At 43.1% G+C, this 18,296-nt stretch overlaps 1 protein-coding gene across 2 annotated transcripts in view; it reads right to left on the bottom strand.

Moving 5' to 3' along the window:
* Positions 1-18,296, bottom strand: part of LOC109907853 (nucleolar protein 4-like) — a 125,894-nt gene that overhangs the window by 59,302 nt on the left and 48,296 nt on the right. For both annotated transcript variants that reach the window (XM_020506100.2, XM_020506101.2), the window contains exon 4: positions 12,987-13,096. In XM_020506100.2, the coding sequence (XP_020361689.1) occupies positions 12,987-13,096 (110 nt within the window). The remainder of the gene's footprint in view (positions 1-12,986; positions 13,097-18,296) is intronic.

The following is an 18,296-nucleotide window of genomic DNA, read 5'->3' as shown; positions in this document are numbered from 1 at the left end:
AATATGGTGCTAAACATAACTGACAGACAAGACAGCCACAGGGAGACACAAGTCTTTTCAATAACCCACAATGAGAAACAAATATCCAAGTCCTAGAGATTTCCCACACGGAGCTAGTTTGTCATTCTGTAAGTGTTCCGGTTGAAGAAGTTAAAAGCAACACAACACAAAACGTCAACAGTTCCTCTTGATGAGCACCGTCTGACTAGCTGACAGTCCCCACAACAAGGCTTCAGCTCTACCTCGGAGAAGCCGACTGGCTTCATTTGATGCTGATAGGAACAGACGGGCGATGTAGTGAATTCAGATATGTTTCTCCATCTGACAATCACGGTCATACATATTTATATGTTGCCTTCTCAAATACATGAATGAGCGACATCATTACAGTGGAGGAAATCCCCTGATCTCCTTCCACAAACCAAGGTTTACTGAATGTGATGGGTTCTGTTGTGGTGAGTGCTTTCAGGAACCTGACATCCTCTCAAACACAGGGATATGAACACACTCTTCCACAAAGGAAAGGGTGACAACTACTCTTCTCTCTCAGCGAGTACTCTCTGAATTAGTTTAAGTGCCTTAGTTACCAGTCAACATTGTCAACAGTAAATCAAGATTTTAAAAAATTAAAAAGAACATGCTTAAACCAACATGACATTACCATGCCATGGCATGATTACCCTGGTAGCCTATTCAAGGGGTTCTCAAAGTATTTTTTATTAAAAAAAATTTTTTTTAATGAATATTACTAACAACAACAGAATAAGCTAATTTTGGACAAGGGATCCGTGGAATAAATTTAGAGGGTGTAATACAATACAATGTAATGTTATGAATCTACAATTTATGTTTTTAACCCTGGGCAACATCATGGGCCTGGGATGCTCACAGGGGTATTGGTATCCCCTGCAGTCCTCCACCAATTATACATTTTTCAACTCAATACTTCTTGTATAGTTTTTTACATTTTTTTAACATAAATGCACTATAATTTAAACTTTAAAACTGCTATGTTTTCTCTCTGCCTCATGGCAAAATGTGAAGAATTGCAGGATATTAGCCTTATAAGCTGCATCAACAACAAATAATCTCTCTGCCCCATGACGAAATCTGTAGAATTGCAGGAAATTAGCTTGAAATATGCCCGTCTTTCTCTCCAATGCCTAGAGGCGGGCTCTTAAAATGTTCCTACCGAGGGCCTGCGACTTGGTTTGTCAAGCCATGGACTGCCGAAGTCATAGAGAAACTTATTGCTTGCTTTTTCTAAATGTATTTTTAACTTTTTTTTAACTTGAGTTGTGTTCTGAATTTGCTGTCACAAAAGAGTACCGCGGCACCAAAAAAGTTTGAGAACCCCTGTCCTATTCTACAGAATACATGTACACTGCAGTGCAGACCAAGGCAATGCACATTCCAATTTAATTAAGCAGTGCCCTTGGTAACCTCAGTCAATATACTAAGCCTATCTGACCACCCCTCCAGAGGACGGATCAGAGAGGGAGAAGCAGCTTTAGAGATTTCACATGAGAAGTGGAGAAAAGTCACACTTTCAATGACCTCTACAACCCCATGTGCTTTATCTTTATCCACCTGTCAATAGAGAGCAATAGTAATGGCGTCTTTTTGTTGGCACTAACTACGCCATGATTCGTTGGACAAAGCCTACGGGCAAATGAATGGAGTTTTGGTAGAGAGTTTTGGTTAAATGCCGGAAATAAGGTCTGTGGTAAACACAGGCTTAGGAGATCTGACACGTTTTGTTCTATGAGATCATCTTCATCAGCTAACGTCACTTTTTGTGAATTTTGAAGCATTTATGTCATTTAAAAAAAGCATATAAAGCACAATAAAGGTTTCATAATTCATAAAGGTCATGTTAAGTGACTGATATTATCCCATAGAATAAAATGTATAAGATCTCCTAAGCCTGTGTCAACCTCAGACCTTATTTTCTAAGTTTGTCCCAAAACCCTATTCTTTCCCCATTCATTTCCCCAAAGGAATGGCTGAACGAACCAGAGTTAACTTATTTGCAGGTTTTAGGACTACAAGCTGGTGAGCCCTATGGCAGTCTGGTTTCCAATCATTTCAATGTGAGTACTAGTTGAAACCAGAGTTAACCTATTTATTTTGTAAATGTTGGCTTCAACTGGCAGGAGAACAAAGAACGGTCACTATAGTTAACAAATGCAAACAAAACCAACATGGGTGATTTTAAGCCACAAAGGCTATTTGAGCATTGTGTCCCTGTGTAGTTTTGTACAAATGATTCAGAAAACCCTGAGTCATATGTTTATCTACAGCTGTGATAAAAACCCATGTGATGAGGACCCCGATTTCTAACAAATACCTGGAGAGATTACTGCATTGTCCAACACTCCTATTCCTGTTCAATCCAGTCAGGCACAAATCTACAACGAGTATGAGGATTAACCCATTTCCCTTCTGGAACCAATCCTGCGTAAAGAGGCAGGAGTATATCACTCCAGGTGAAAAGCGGACTGTGCTTGCTTCTGGTTAGGTTAGGCTATAGCCTACTACCAAGAATGTAGCCTATAACTGAGCCAAACTGAGTGAGGTGCATGTTAGTGATTTAGTCAAATGGTAAGTAAAGCAGAGCCTTGCACCAGCAGCACCGTTAGCGAAGCCTTACACACATCCCGCGGCAGACAGGGTAGGCAGCACTGGTTGAGCACAGAGAGAGCAGCTGTGGAGAGCCAGGGGCAACAGGGAGCCTGGGGTTCGATCCTCTGTCACCTCACATCTTCCTCTCGAGAACTGCACACACTGCACTGTCTGCCCTGAGAGGAAACCAACTGGGATAAATCAGGATACTACAGTGGGGCCTATGATGTGGTACCAAAACACAGTGCTTCCACCATCCTCCATAGTCAGCCAGGTGTACATAAACACTGCATAAGTCTCCGTTTTTCATCCTTATCCTCTTCCCTAAAAGAACATATTTCCAAATGAGCATGTCCAACTTTCATAGAGGTACTCTTGGGGAAGCACAAAACAATAGGCTATACCATCACAACAGAGAGGTAAGCGACAGATGAAATTGAGAAATATTAGGGAGAGGCAACGAAGGAGTGGGGAGACAGGGAAACACCCACTGCCGCAGTTCTGGAGCTTGACTCAAGGGAAGGACTATGCAGGCAGTCTACCCCTCCATCTGGCTGACTTACTGACTTACAGGGGTCTAGATTTTTTTTGTTTTTGTTGCAAGGCTTTATCCTTGTGAGGCGCTGGCCGAAGGCAGGGGATGCTAAAGGCGGTTTTAAAGCCCTTAACCCTTAGTCCACTGGAAACCAGCTGCAGTTCCTTTAGGATTCAGCCAGAAAAGTTATGTTGTCTTCCCTCAAATGATTTCTGCCAACTCCATCCTATAGAAACACCATTTGACAGCAGAAAATACTCTGTTGCCATGGTTCTGATTGGGAAAGTAGTGGACTGCCGACTGTAGTGGTAAGATACAACTGTTGTGCATATTATTTGACAGTACAGTAGCAACCATAGCCTTCAACTTGTAGACTTATCAACATTTTGGTGTAGAAATTGGGAAGCAGAAACTTCACAGATTTGTGTGACCCTTGGGCTACTTGGTGTTAGAAGTGGGATGACAGGGCGTGCCTTCAAGAGTTGGTGGCGTGTCTGGGCCAAAGATATTAAATGCATTATAATATTCCTTGGCATGGGCATAAGGGAGTCGAAAATATAATGTGCACAGGAGTATTGTGAAGTTACAGCCTTTAACACAATTTAAACAACTTCAGTGAGCAACTTCACAAGCACTTGCAGTTGTGGGTTTCCTACTAACTAAAGTTAACTTCTGATGTTGGGACTATGTGTATGTTCCCTCAGCCCTACAGTAAGTTCCCTCAACCTTATGTTCCCTCAGTACCCCAAGCCCTCAGTTCCCTCAGCCCCATGTTCCCTCAGCCCTACAGTATGTTCCCTCAACCTTATGTTCCCTCAGTACCCCAAGCCCTCAGTTCTCTCAGCCCTACAGTATGTTCCCTCAACCTTATGTTCCCTCAGTACCCCAAGCCCTCAGTTCTCTCAGCCCCACGTTCCCTCAGCCCTACAGTATGTTCCCTCAACCTTATGTTTCCTCAGTACCCCAGGCCCTCAGTTCCCTCAGCCCCATGTTCCCTCAGCCCCGGTCACCTGTCACCAATGATTCAATACTTCAGTGGGTCCTAGGCCATATAATTGTACATATTATACAATTATACAAATTACTTGAGTAGATCAAATCAGATTGTATTTGTCAGCGCAGAATACAACGGGTGTATACTTAACAGTGAAATGCTTGCCTAAGAGCTCTTCCCAAGGATGTAGAGTTAAAATATTAACACAAAAGAAATAAAATACACAAGAATGGAGCTACAGTGCCTTCGGGAAAGTATTCAGACCCCTTGACCTTTTCCACATTTTATGTTACAGCCTTATTCTAAAAAAATATATTTTAAATTTTTTTATGTCCTCATCAACCTACACACAATACCCCAAGATGACAAAGCAAAAACAGTGTTTAAGATATTTTTGCTAATTTATAAAAAATGTAAAAATTTAATATTACATTTTACATAAGTATTCAGACCCTTTACTCAGTACTTTGTTGAAGCACCATCGGCAGCGATTAGAGCATAAAGTTTTCTTGGGTATGACGCTACAAGCTTGGCACACCTGTATTTGAGGAGTTTCTCCTATTCTTCTCTGAAGATCCTCTTAAGCTCTGTCAAGTTGGATGGGGAGCGTCGCTGCACAGCTATTTTCAGGTCTCTCCAGAGATGCTCGATCGGATTCAAGTCCGGACTCTGGCTGGGCCACTCAAGGACATTCAGAGACTTGTCCCAAAGCCACTCCTGCATTGTCTTGGCTGTGTGCTGTTGGAAGGTGAACCAACTTTTCAGGGAAGTTAGGAACCAATATACACAGGCAGTTAGGAAAGCTAAGGCTCACTTTTTAAAGGAGAAATTTGCATCCTGTAGCACAAACTCAAAAACGTTCTGGGACACTGTAAAGTCCATGGAGAATAAGAACACCTCCTCCCAGCTGCCTACTGCACTGAGGCTAGGAAACACTGTCATCACCGATAAATCCGGACCCTTACAAATCAGCCGGGCTAGACAATCTGGACCCTCTCTTTCTAAAATGATCTGCCGAAATTGTTGCAACCCCTATCAGTAGTTTGTTCAACCTCTCTTTCGTATCGTCTGAGATTCCCAAAGATTGGACAGCTGCAGCGGTCATCCCCCTCTTCAAAGGGGGAGACACTCTAGACACAAACTGCTACAGACCTATATCTATCCTACCCTGCCTTTCTAAGGTTTTCGAATGCCAAGTTAACTAACAGATTACTGACCATTTCGAATCCCACCGTACCTTCTCCGCTATGCAATCTGGTTTCAGAGCTGGTCATGGGTGCACCTCAGCCACACTCAAGGTCCTGAATGATATCATAACCGCCATTGATAAGAGTCATTACTGTGCAGCCGTATTCATCGACCTGGACAAGGCTTTCGACTCTGTCACATTCTTATTGGCAGACTCAAGAGCCTTGGTTTATCAAATGATTGCCTTGCCTGGTTTACCAACTACTTCTCTGATAGAGTTCAGTGTGTCAAATCGGAGGACCTGTTGTCCGGACTTCTGGCAGTCTCTATGGGGGTGCCACGGTTCAATTCTCTGGCCGACTCTCTTCTCTGTATACATCAATGACGTCGCTCTTGCTGCTGGTGATTCTCTGATCCACCTCTAAGCAGACGACACCATTCTGTATACTTCTGGCCCTTCGTTGGACACTGTTAACTAACCTCCAGACGAGCTTCAATGCCATACAACACTCCTTCCGTGGCCTCCAACTGCTCTTAAATGCAAGTAAAACTAAATGCATGCTCTTCAACCGATCACTACCCGCACCTGCCCGCCCATCCAGCATCACTACTCTGGACGGCTCTGACTTAGAATATGTGGATAACTACAAATACCTAGGTGTCTGGCTAAACTGTTAACTCTCCTTCCAGACTCACATTAAGCATCTCCAATTCAAAATTATATCTAGAATCGCCTTCCTATTTCGCAACAAAGGATCCTTCACTCATGCTGCCAAACATACCCCCGTAAAACTGACCATCCTACCGATCCTCGACTTCGGCGATGTCATTTATAAAATAGCCTACAACACTCTACTCAACAAATTGGATGCAGTCTATCACAGTTCCATCCGTTTTGTCACCAAAGCCCCATATACTACCCACCACTGCGATCTGTACACTCTCGTTGGCTGGCCCTCGCTTCACTCTCGTCGCCAAACCCACTGGCTCCAGGTCATCTACAAGTCTCTGCTAGGTAAAGCCCTGCCTTACCTCAGCTCACTGGTCACCATAGCAGCACCTACTCGTAGCACGCGCTCCAACAGGTATTTCTCACTGGTCACCCCCAAAGCCAATTCATCCTTTGGCCGCTTTTCCTTCCAGTTCTCTGCTGCCAATGACTGGAACGAACTGCAAAAATCACTGAAGCAGGAGACTCATATCTCCCTCACTAACTTTAAGCACTAGCTGTCAGAGCAGCTCACAGATCACTGCACCTGTACATAGCCCATTAAACTACCTCATCCCCTATACTGTATTTATTTATTTATCTTGCTCCTTTGCACCCCAGTATCTCTACTTGCACATTCATCTTCTGCACTTCTACCATTCCAGTGTTTAATTGCTATATTGTAATTACTTCGCCACCATGGCCTATTTATTGCCTTAACTCCCTTCTCTTACCTCATTTAAACTCACTGTATATAGACTTTTTTTCTACTTAATTTTTTTCTACTGTATTATTGACTGTATGTTTTGTTTATTCCATGTGTAACTCTGTGTTGTTGTATGTGTCGAACTGCTATGCTTTATCTTGGCCAGGTCGCAGTTGCAAATGAGAACTTGTTCTCAACTAGCCTGCCTGATTAAATAAAGGTGAAATACATAAAATAAAAAACCCTTACCCCAGCCTGAGGTCCTGAGCGCTCTGGAGCAGGTTTTCATCAAGAATCTCTCTGTACTTTGCTCTATTCATCTTTGCCTCAATCCTGACTAGCCTCCCAGTCCCTGCCGCTGAAAAACATCCCCACAGCATGATGCTGCCACCACCATGCTTCACCCTAGGGATGGTTCCAGGCTTCCTCCAGACGTGACGATTGGCCGTTCAGGCCAAAGAGTTCAATCTAGGTTTCATCAGACCAGAGAATCTTGTTTCTCATGGTCTGAGAGTCTTTGGGTGCCTTTTGGCAAACTCAGAGTGGGCTGTCATGTGCCTTTTACTGAAGAGTGGCTTCCGTCTTGCCACTCTACCATAAAGGCCTGATTGGTGGAGTACTGCAGAGATGGTTGTCCTTCTGGAAGGTTATGGAGGCCACTGTGTTCTTGGGGACCTTCTAAGCTGCAGACATTTTTTGGTATCCTTCCCCAGATCTGTGCCTCGACACAATCCTGTCTCGGAGCTCTACGTACAATTCCTTCGACCTCATGGCTTGGTTTTTGCTCTGACATGCACCGTCAACTGTGGGACCTTATATAGACAGGTGTGTGCCTTTCCAAATCATGTCCAATCAATTGAATATACCACAGGTGGACTCCAATCAAGTTGTAGAAACATCAAGGATGATCAATGGAAACAGGATACACCTGAGCTCAATTTCAAGTCTCATCGCAAAGTGTCTGAATACTTATAAGGTATTTTGATATTTAATTGTTTATAAATTTGCAAACATTTATAAAAACCTGTTTTCGCTTTGCCATTATGGGGTATTGTGTGTAAATTGCTGAGTTTTTTATTTGTATTTAATCCATTTTAGAATAAGGCTGTATGTAACGTAACAAAATGTGGAAAAAGTTAAGGGGTCTGAATACTTCCCGAAGGCACTGTATATACAGGGAGTACCAGTACCAGATCAATGTGCAGGGGTATGAGGTATTTGAGGTAGATATGTACATGAAAGCAGGGTAAAGTGACTAAGCATCAGGATATATAATAATAAGTAAAGAAAAGAGTAGCAGCAGCCTATGATTAGTGTAAAAGTGTGTGTTTGTGTTGGTATGTGTGTTTGTGTTGTTGGTATGCATGTGTGTGTTATGTGTGTGCTTGAATGTGTTATGTGTGAGCTTGTGTGTGTTATGTGTGTGCTTGTGTATTGCATGTGAAGGTGTGTGGGTTTTGTGTGAGTGTTAGTGTGTATATATAGTAGGTGCTGAGATACTATTTCTTTTCTCAGAAAATGCTATTCAGGTCATTGGTATATTGACAAAAGTTCAAGGTCATAGTGATTGAACATAATCCAGTAGGTCCCATATATTACTTACATATTCATGTGGAAAATTATGAAATACTCAGCCTTTTCTGCATTAAAATAAGCATTTGTTCTTTTAGAGCTGCACATTGCCGTAGTTTTTAGCGTGTGTTCATAGCGTACATACTATACATTACTGTATTTGAATTGTGTACATTCTGCTTCCATATTTGTTGTCATTATTTTCTGTTTATTGTCTGACTGTATATCCTGTTTATTGTAGAAGCACCATTTCACAAAGTCAATTCCTGTATGCAAATCTATTTGGCGAATAAAGGTGATTCTGATTCTTGACTGAAATTGGTTCAGTGGACAAGTAGAGGGCTGAGGGAACATAGCGTTGAGGGACTGTAGGACTGAGGGAACATAGTGCTGAGGGAACATATTAGTGCTGAGGACTGAGGGAACATGCCGTTTCATCAGTATCTCAAAGTATCCACTTATAAGACAGACAGATAGCTAGCTATCTATTTAGCTACGCAGCAAGCTAATTTACCAGAGATGCAAAACGTTAGGCTAACTGTCAAATGTTGACAAGCTAACGCTCCCTCCTAACGTTACCTCCATTCACTTACCGTAAATACCGTGGCTCGGCTACTTTGAAGCGATAATAATGTTGACAGAGCTTGCACACGTACCCCAGATATAAATACAAAAGCTGACAGGTATTAACGTTTGAATGTTTAGCCTTTTTTTTAAAGTAGCTAGCTAGGTCTTTTGGGGTAACGGCTCGCTGGCCATCAGGGGGAACCGTCCAGGGAAAGTGTTACCATAGTAACATTGAACCTCGAAATTGAACTTCTATATGTCACATTATTTCAAACCTCTCAGTGTGAAATTATAATAGCTACAATGTATCCTACACGGGCTTGCAAATTTTTCAGCGGCCAGGTAACTAGGAAGATATAATATACAAAGCAAATTGCTGTACACTATTATTCTGAAGTGATTACTGTATTAATGCAGATGGACACGCGATTGTATTTTACGGTGCGGGATTGTACTGTGCGATGCGGGATGTGTGCGGTGCGGAGCAGGATTGTACTGTAGAGAATTGTGCTGCTTGGTCATTCTGCATCCCACAGAGAACAATGTGACATACAGAATGGCCTGCGACGATACACACTATACGTAAATATGCACTTTTAACAGTATGCTGTTGCTGCATAGCGAACATCTAAAGAACATGATGAATTATCACTAGGACAATTTATAAAACGCTATTATGTTAATTAATCAAATAAATCAGCGCATATTTTTTAATTGGATAATAAGGATGGCTAATAACACATGTATGTGCGATGTTAGATGTCAGGTGCAGTACCTTCTTGGAATAAATGTTGGATATTTATATTATATTTGAATGGTAGGCTATTATACTACATGTTAAGTTGTGAGAGAATCGAATAGATTGTTCACTTCTACAGCACACTATTCGCTATAATACATGCATTGATAGAAAATATAGCCTAAGGCTTATCGAAAGGCTATAAGGCCTAAGGCTATTATAGAAAACTAAAATGTATGAAGCATTTTTATCAGCTATTAATTGTTTTGAAATTATTATATATTTGCGTAAGAATAAAGAGAAAAGTGGAGGAGTAATTGCCACAACATTGTTTCCCACAGCTGGCGAAAATAGCTTCTACATAGCGCACAGCTCAGCAGATGAAAATAACAACATAACCATATCATGTGAAAGAAATGCTTACCTTCACTTCTGATGGTGAATTTTCAAGTGTGAATGTCAAACCCCTCTATAATTGCCTCCCCCTTGCCGGTCTCTTTATTCGCTTCTAATTCTAAAGACAATGTCCTGCTATGGGAGCAAGTACAGGACCCTCCGCGACTCGCACTGGCAACCAGCCCCAAAGACGGAGGCGTGGCGGCGATAACTGACGTCACACCTTGTGCAAAAGATGGACTGCTATACAGTGGGTTGACTAAATCCATTTCAATTGTCATTGGCTTCTTTAGACAGGCTTTTACTACCGTCCCTCTGCCTTTCCCATCTCCCCTTTGTTAATTCCCAGAACATTGCTTTCTTTCTCTACAAATGCCCATACCGGACTTTTCATGCTACCTTTTCACTCTCACTTTTTCGTTGACAAGAAAGTAAAATTAAAATGTAAACGTGGATTAATAATTTACTTAGCTAAAGAGTAGGCCTGTTAGTCCGGTAGCCTTTGGGCAGTATATAAAAAAACAATCATAAATGGAATAACTGGTTAAACCTTTGGAAATATTTTCACAATCTCTAAAAACTGATACAGGGTTATAATAAATAGGCTTGATGATTTAACTTGCTTTGAATTAAGCATTACCACAGAAATATGTAATTGATATATCAAAATAACTAAATCTGTTTACAAATAAGTGAGCGATCCACAAAGTATCAATAGCCTACAGTAGCATACAGTGCACACAACGGAGGCATTTATTAAAGAAACGTCTATGCCTCAAGATTTGACCACACAATAGTCATCTTTCATTCGAAAGGATTTTTTTGTCATGGAGTACAAAGGTCTAAAAAAAAGTCTAACTTTTAAAAAGATTTATACCCTATCCACGTGAGTCCGTTTACAGGGAGTCAACAGATGCTTTGTGTGTCAATAAACTGCATGTACGCCCTCTGAGACAGATTTATAGGGAACTTCTGCCACCTACAGGCGAAACGTGGAAAGTGTATGTCTAAACAAAACACCATTTCACCACGAAGAGCAAGAGATTTGTCTGGATCCAATGTGGTAACTGTTATAATACGTGAACCAGTAACACAAACAGTAAATATTGATGAGTGTAGTCCTTTGAAATGGTCCATAGGTCGGCAGGCAGTGGTTAGAGCGTTGGGCCAGTAGCCGAAAGGTTGCTAGATCGAATCCCCGAGCTGACAAGGTAAAAATCTGTTGTTCTGCCCCTGAACCAGGCAGTTAACCCACTGTTCCTAGGCCGTCGTTGTAAATAAGAATTTGTTCTTAACTGACTTGCCTGGTTAAATACAGGATAAATAAAAAAGGTCAGCACCTGGTGCATCTTCAATCCCTGTAGTTATAGTGACCAAGACAATACATTGATTCTGAGCTGCATTCTCCCCTCTATAAAACTCATATTGGTTAGAAAGAGAAGATCTACATTGACCATATGTGTGCCTGTCTTTTTCAATATGCAAATGACACCTGTTTGATCTTATAAATGGACAGTTTTTTTATTCATCATCAATATCGTGGAACTCCTCATTTTATAAACTAGTCTATTTTTTTTTATAAAACATTTTTTTTAGGGGGTGGATCATCTTTAATATTGAGGATAGTTTGTCACGTCCATCAGTGTAATTGTCTGCATCATAAAACTACAAGCTAGTCTTTACTTTAACTGGTATCTTATGTGGTGTCTTCCTTTAGCCCTCTAGTAATTATAGCCTACCTACCCCCACCTTTATGTCTCCCCTGCCACCTCAAGGAAATAAATGACTTTTCTCAAGAGAAGACAGAATAAATGGGAAAAGGGCCCATAATGGATAATGAACCACCCCTCTTTAATTCTCTCCCCATTGTCACACCTCCCCCTCTTCTTCCCCTCCCATCATGGTGCGGGCAGAGCCACCGCCCAGTGTCTACAGGAAGGATGCTTGGTAATTTCCTCCTTTATTGAATTGGGCTGGACATGCATGTCCTGATGGGGTAGTTTCTTCTTTTTCTCTCTCTCTCTCTCTCTCTCTCTCTCTCTCTCTCTCTCTCTCTCTCTCTCTCTCTCTCTCTCCTCTCTCTCTCTCTCTCCCTCTCTCTCTCTCTCTCTCTCTCCTCTCTTCCTCTCTCTCTCTCTCTCTCTCTCTCTCTCTCTCTCTCTCTCTCTCTCTCCCTCTCTCCCTCTCTCCCCCTCCCTCTCTCCCTCTCTCCCTCTCTCTCTCTCTCTCTCTCCCTCTCTCCCTCTCTCCCTCTCTCCCTCTCTCTCTCTCTCTCTCTCCCTCTCTCTCGCCCTACCTGCCCTGTGCTCCCTTTTTTTTTGTTTTTAAAGGTGAGTCATTGTTCCTCAATTCAGTCTCTGCTGAAAATCTCCAGCTAAAAGCCACATCAGCTCTATAGAGTGGTCACTAGTTGGTACAGGCCTAACCTTAACCCTAATCTTAACCACACTGCTAACCCTAATGCCCAACCCTAACGATATTGACAATTTTGACATTGAAGCTGGCCCATCAAATGGAAATTGCTTAGTTCTGCCTCCAGGAAGATTCATGACAAACTTTTCTCACACCTCAGTTAATTAGACTGACGCTTAGAGGCTTTGTTAATTGGAATGAGCTGAACCCCATTCCCTCCTTGGTTATCATACCAGTCACACACACACACCCACACACACACTTTCATCGGTGCACACACATATTTTCGCAAGCAAGCACACACACATACACACACTTTCCTATTTGTGCTTGATTGGCAGTCCTGAATGATTCTGTCTATGCTCTTATACAGATAGCCAACCTGGCATTGGGGATGGAAGATAGGGGGCTGTCAAGGGAGGGGGGTAGTGTGTGTGTGTGTGTGTGTGTGGCACACAGAGAGCCTGATAGAAAGGACTGTGAAGACGGCCACTTCCATCCAACCCTCACCTATTCTGGACAACATAATGTACAGGCTCTTACCTGCTCATTTGTACTCATGTACTGAAGCTTCATCTGCTTCAGATAGGTGGTGGTGAGCGGCATGTTGTAGTCGATGAGATCCGGCACCAGTGATGTCGGTCTGTCATTCTCTGTGAAGATTAAACACACACAAAGTATTATGACTCTCAATCTCCCAAAACTCAACATTACTTTCATAACCCTGGTTCTCTGATAATGTGAGTAAGACGTATACATATGGGGACTCGATGGAGGGCACGATCACTACAAAGAACCAATCACACAATGTCTGTCGGAGACAAACAAGTCGAGTGGCGAATGAGGTGAGACGCAACTCTCCCGTCCTCAGAGAGTGGCTCTTGCGGACCAGGGTTACGAAAAATGACCTTGAGTTCTCTTTCAAATACTCTTTTTTTAATGTATCACATAAGGAAATATGGCTAACTCCCATATTGCAGACATGCTCTCCGAAGCCAGGGTAGTCCCAACAGAATCATCCCTAAACCCGTCAGGTAGTTAATTCTCGCACAGCATCCAGCCAAACTGACACGATGCTGAACAATTTTCTTTATTTGAACCATTGGTTTTTGATTGGACACCCTACACATACTGTCCTCAGTGTCGTAGTACCGACTTTCCCACTGAAATCATCATCTTTCGTCTCGAATCCAAAGGACATAAAACAATAGAGGTAAGATAAATATCGATTTATGAGACATGACATGTAGAATTTTCATATTTTAGTATACGATTTGATAATAATGTGACATTTCTTTTATTTTTTGAAGAATTCTCACAAAGTATCTCACAGAGTATCTTTGTGAAATGTCAACGCAGCTGAGTGTACTGCAGAGAGTAGCAGCAGCAGTAGAACAGGTTCTGGGGCAATGCAAATGGTCTGGGTAGCCATTTGATTAGCTGTTCAGGAGTCTTATGGCTTGGGGGTAGAAGCTGTTTAGAAGCCTCTTGGACCTAGATTTGGTGCTCCGGTACAGAGATATCTGGGTTTGTAGCATACTCTGTTTCACGGAAACATGGCTAGCTGAGGACATGCTGTCGGAGTCCATACAGCCAACGGAATTCTCAGTGCATCGCACCGACAGGAATAACATCTCTCTGGTAAGAAGAAGGGCGGGGATGTATGTTTCATGATTAACAACTCATGGTGTAATTGTAATAACATACAGGAACTCAAGACCTTTTGTTCACCTAGAATTCATCAAAATCAAATGCCGACTGTATTATCTCCCAAGAGAACTCTCCTCGGTTATCGTCACAGCATGTATATCCGCCCGCAAGAGGATACCAAGGCAGCCATCAAGGAACTTCACTGGACATTATGCAAACTAAAAACCATATATCCTGAGGCTGCATTTATTGTAGCTGGGGATTTTAACAAAGCTCATTTGAGAACAAGGCTACCTAAATTCTATCAGCATATCGATTGTTGTACACGAGCGAGTAACATGCTCGACCACTGCTACTCTAACATCTGCGATGCATACAACGCCCTCCTCCACCTTCCTTTCAGCAAATCTGACCATGACTCCATCTTGTTGGTCCCCTACTATAGGCAGAAACTAAAACAGGAAGCGCCCGTGCTCAGGTCTATCCCAACACTGGTCTGACCAAGCGGACTCCAAGCTTCAAGATTGCTTCAATGATGTGGACTGGGATATGTTCTGGGTAGCCTCAGATAACAACATTGACGTATAAGCTGACTCAGTGAGCGAGTTTATAAGTAAGTGTATAGGAGATGTTGTACCCACTGTGACTATTAAAACCTTCCCTAACCAGAACCTGTGGATTGATGGCAGCATTCGCGCAAAGTTTAAAGAATGTACCATCGCATTCAATCATGGCAAGGCGACTGGAAACATGACTGTATACAAACAGTGTTGTTATTCCCTCCGCACGGTAATCAAACAAGCAAAGTGTCAGCATAAAGACAAAGTGGACACGAGACATGGGGCGGCAGGGTAGCCTAGTGGTTAGAGCGTTGGACTAGTAACCGGAAGGTTGTGAGTTCAAACCCCCGAGCTGACAAGGTACAAATCTGTCGTTCTGCCCCTGAACAGGCAGTTAACCCACTGTTCCCAGGCCGTCATTGAAAATAAGAATGTGTTCTTAACTGACTTGCCTGGTTAAATAAAGGTAAAATAAAATAAAATAAAAACATATGTGACAGGGTCTACAGACAATCATGGATTACAAAAAGAAATTCAGCCCCATCGTGGACATCGACGTCTTGCTTCCAGACAAATTAAACAACTTCTTTGCACGCTTTGAGGACAATACAGTGCCACTGATGCGGCCTGCTACCAAAGACTGTGGGCTATCCTTCGCCGTGGCCGACGTGAGTAAAACCCTCGCAAGGCTGCTGGCCCAGACGGCATCGCTAGCTGCATCTTCAGACATGACATGTAGAATTTTCATATTTTAGTATACGATTTCAGAGCATGTGCAGACCAGCTGACTTGTGTGTTTACGGACATATTCAATCAATTCCTATCCCAGTCTACTGTCTCCACATGCTTCAAGATGGCCATCATTGTTCCTGTTCCCAAGAAAGCTAAGGTAAATTAACTAAATAACTATCGCCCCGTAGCACTCACTTCTGTCACCATGAAGTGCTTTGAGAGACTAGTCAAGGATCATATCACCTCAACCCTACCTGTCACCCTAGACTCACTTCAATTTGCTTACCGCCCCAATAGGTCCACAGACGATCCAATCGCCATCACACTGCACACTGCCCTATCCCATCTGGACAAGAGGAATACCTATGTAAGAATGCTGTTTATTGACTACAGCTCAGCATTCGCCACCATAGTACCCTCCAAACTCATCATTAAGCTTGAGGGTCTCGACCCTGCCCTGTGCAACTGGGTCTGGACTTCCTGACGGGCCTTCCTGATGGGCTGCCCCCAGCTGATCCTCAACTCTGGGGCCCCACAAAGGTGCGTTCTCAGCCCCCTCCTGTACTCCTTGTTCATCCACGACTGCCTGGTCATGCACGCCTCCAACTAAATCATCAAGTTTGCAGACGATACAACAGGGGTAGGCTTGATTACCAACGACAACGAGACATCCTACAGGGAGGAGATGAGGGCCCTGGGAGTGTGGTGTCAGGAAAATAACCTCTCATTCAATGTCAGCAAAACAAAAGAGATGATCGTGGACTTCAGGAAACAGCAAAGGGAGCACCCCCTCTATCCACATCAACGGGATAGCAGTGGAGAAGGTGGAACGTTTTAAGTTCCTCTGTGTTCATATCACCGACAAACTGAAAAGGTCCATGCACACGGACAGTGTGGTGAAGAAGGCGCAACAGCGCCTCTTCAACCTCAGGAGTCAAAAAAAATGTGGCTCGTCACTGAAAACCCTCACTATCTTCTACAGGTGAATAATTGAGAGCATCCTGTCGAGCTGTATCACCGCCTGGTACGGCAACAACACCGCCCACAACCACAAGGCTCTCCAGAGGGTGGTGCGGTCTGCACAATGCATCACCGGGGGCAAACTATCTGCCCTCCAGGACACCTACAACACCCAATGTCACAGGAAGGCAAAAAAGATAATCAAGGACAATAACCACCCGAGCCACTGCCTATTCACCCCGCTTCCATCCAGAAGGTGAGATCAGTACAGGTGCATCAAAGCTAGGGCAGAGAGATAGAAGCTGTTTTTCAATCTCAATGCCATCGAATTGTTAAACAGGCACCACTAGCATGGAGAGGAAGCTGCCTACCTACAGACTTGATATCATTGGCCACTTTAATAAATGGAACACTAGTCACTTCAATAATGCCACTTTAAGAATGTTTACATATCTCACATTACTCATCTCATACGTATATAATGTACTGTATCCTTCACTATCTATTCTTTACTATCTATTGCATCTTAGCCGCTCTGTCACTGCTCATCTATATATTTTATACTTATATATTCTTATCCCATTCCTTTACTAGATTGTGTGTATTAGGTTTTGTTGTGGAATTTGTTACATATTAGGTTTTGTTGTGGAATTCTTAGATATTACCTGTTAGATACTGCTGCACTGTAGGATCTAGAAGCATAAGCATTGCCCTACCCTTGCAATAACATCTGCTAACCATGTGTATGTGACCAATACAATTTTGATTTGATTTTGATTTGATGCAACCAGGATGCTCTCGATGGTGCAGCTATAAAACCTTTTGAGGATCTGAGGACCCATGCCAAATCTTTTCAGTCTCCTGAGGGGGAATATGTTTTGTCGTGCTCTCTTCATGACTGTCTTGGTGTGCTTGGACCATGTTAGTTTGATGGTGATGTGGATGCCATGGAACTTGAAGCTCTCAACCTGCTCCACTACAGCCCTGTCAATGAGAATGTGCGCGTGCTCGGTCCTCATTTTCCTGTAGTCCACGATCATCTCCTTTGTCTTGATCACATTGAGGGAGACGTTGTTGTCCTTGTGTCATCAGTAAACTTAATGATGGTGTTGGAGTCGTGCCTGGCCGTGCAGTCATGAGTGAATAGGGAGTACAGGAGGGGACTGAGCATGCACCCCTGAGGGGCCCCCGTGTTGAGGATCAGGGTGGCGGATGTGTTGTTACCTACCCTTACCACCTGGGGCGGCCCGTCAGGAAGTCGAGGATCCAGTTGCAGAGGGAGGTGTTTAGTCCCAGGGTCCTTAGCTTAGTGATGAGCTTTGAGGACATTATGGTGTTGAACCTGAGCTGTAGTCAATGAATAGCATTGTCACATAAGTTTTCCTTTTGTCCAGTTGTGAAAAGGCAGTGTGGAGTGCAATAGAGATTGCATCATCTGTGGATCTGTTGGTGCAGTATGCAAATTGGAGTGGGTCTAGGGTTTCTGGAATAATGGTGTTGATGTGAGCCATGACCAGCTTTTCAAAGCTCAAAACCTTAGATTTCGTGCACCAGAAACCAGAAAATACATAGTCCGCCGCCCTTTGTCTTGCCAGATGCCACTGTTCTATCCTGCCGGTGCAGCGTATAACCAGCCAGCTGTATGTTGATAGTGTCGTCGTTCAGCCACGACTCCATAAGATATTACATAAGTACAAAAATAAGTTACAAACAAAAAAACACAATCGGTGTGGGGAACGTAAAACGTCTGCCTTCTTCTTCGGCAAGATTTTACCATAGAGGGCACGACAAAACCTACCCCCCCCCCCCCCCCCCCCCCCCCCCAGGAGACTGAAAAGATTTGGCATCGGTCCTCAGATCCTCAAAAGGTTTTACAGCTGCACCATCGAGAGCATCCTGACTGGATGCATCACTGCCTGGTATGGTAACTGTAACGGTTCTCGTCCTCGTC

The sequence above is a fragment of the Oncorhynchus kisutch genome, linkage group LG17, assembly GCF_002021735.2.
Source record: "Oncorhynchus kisutch isolate 150728-3 linkage group LG17, Okis_V2, whole genome shotgun sequence".
Lineage (NCBI taxonomy): Eukaryota > Metazoa > Chordata > Actinopteri > Salmoniformes > Salmonidae > Oncorhynchus > Oncorhynchus kisutch.
This window is presented reverse-complemented; position numbering and strand designations above follow the sequence as displayed.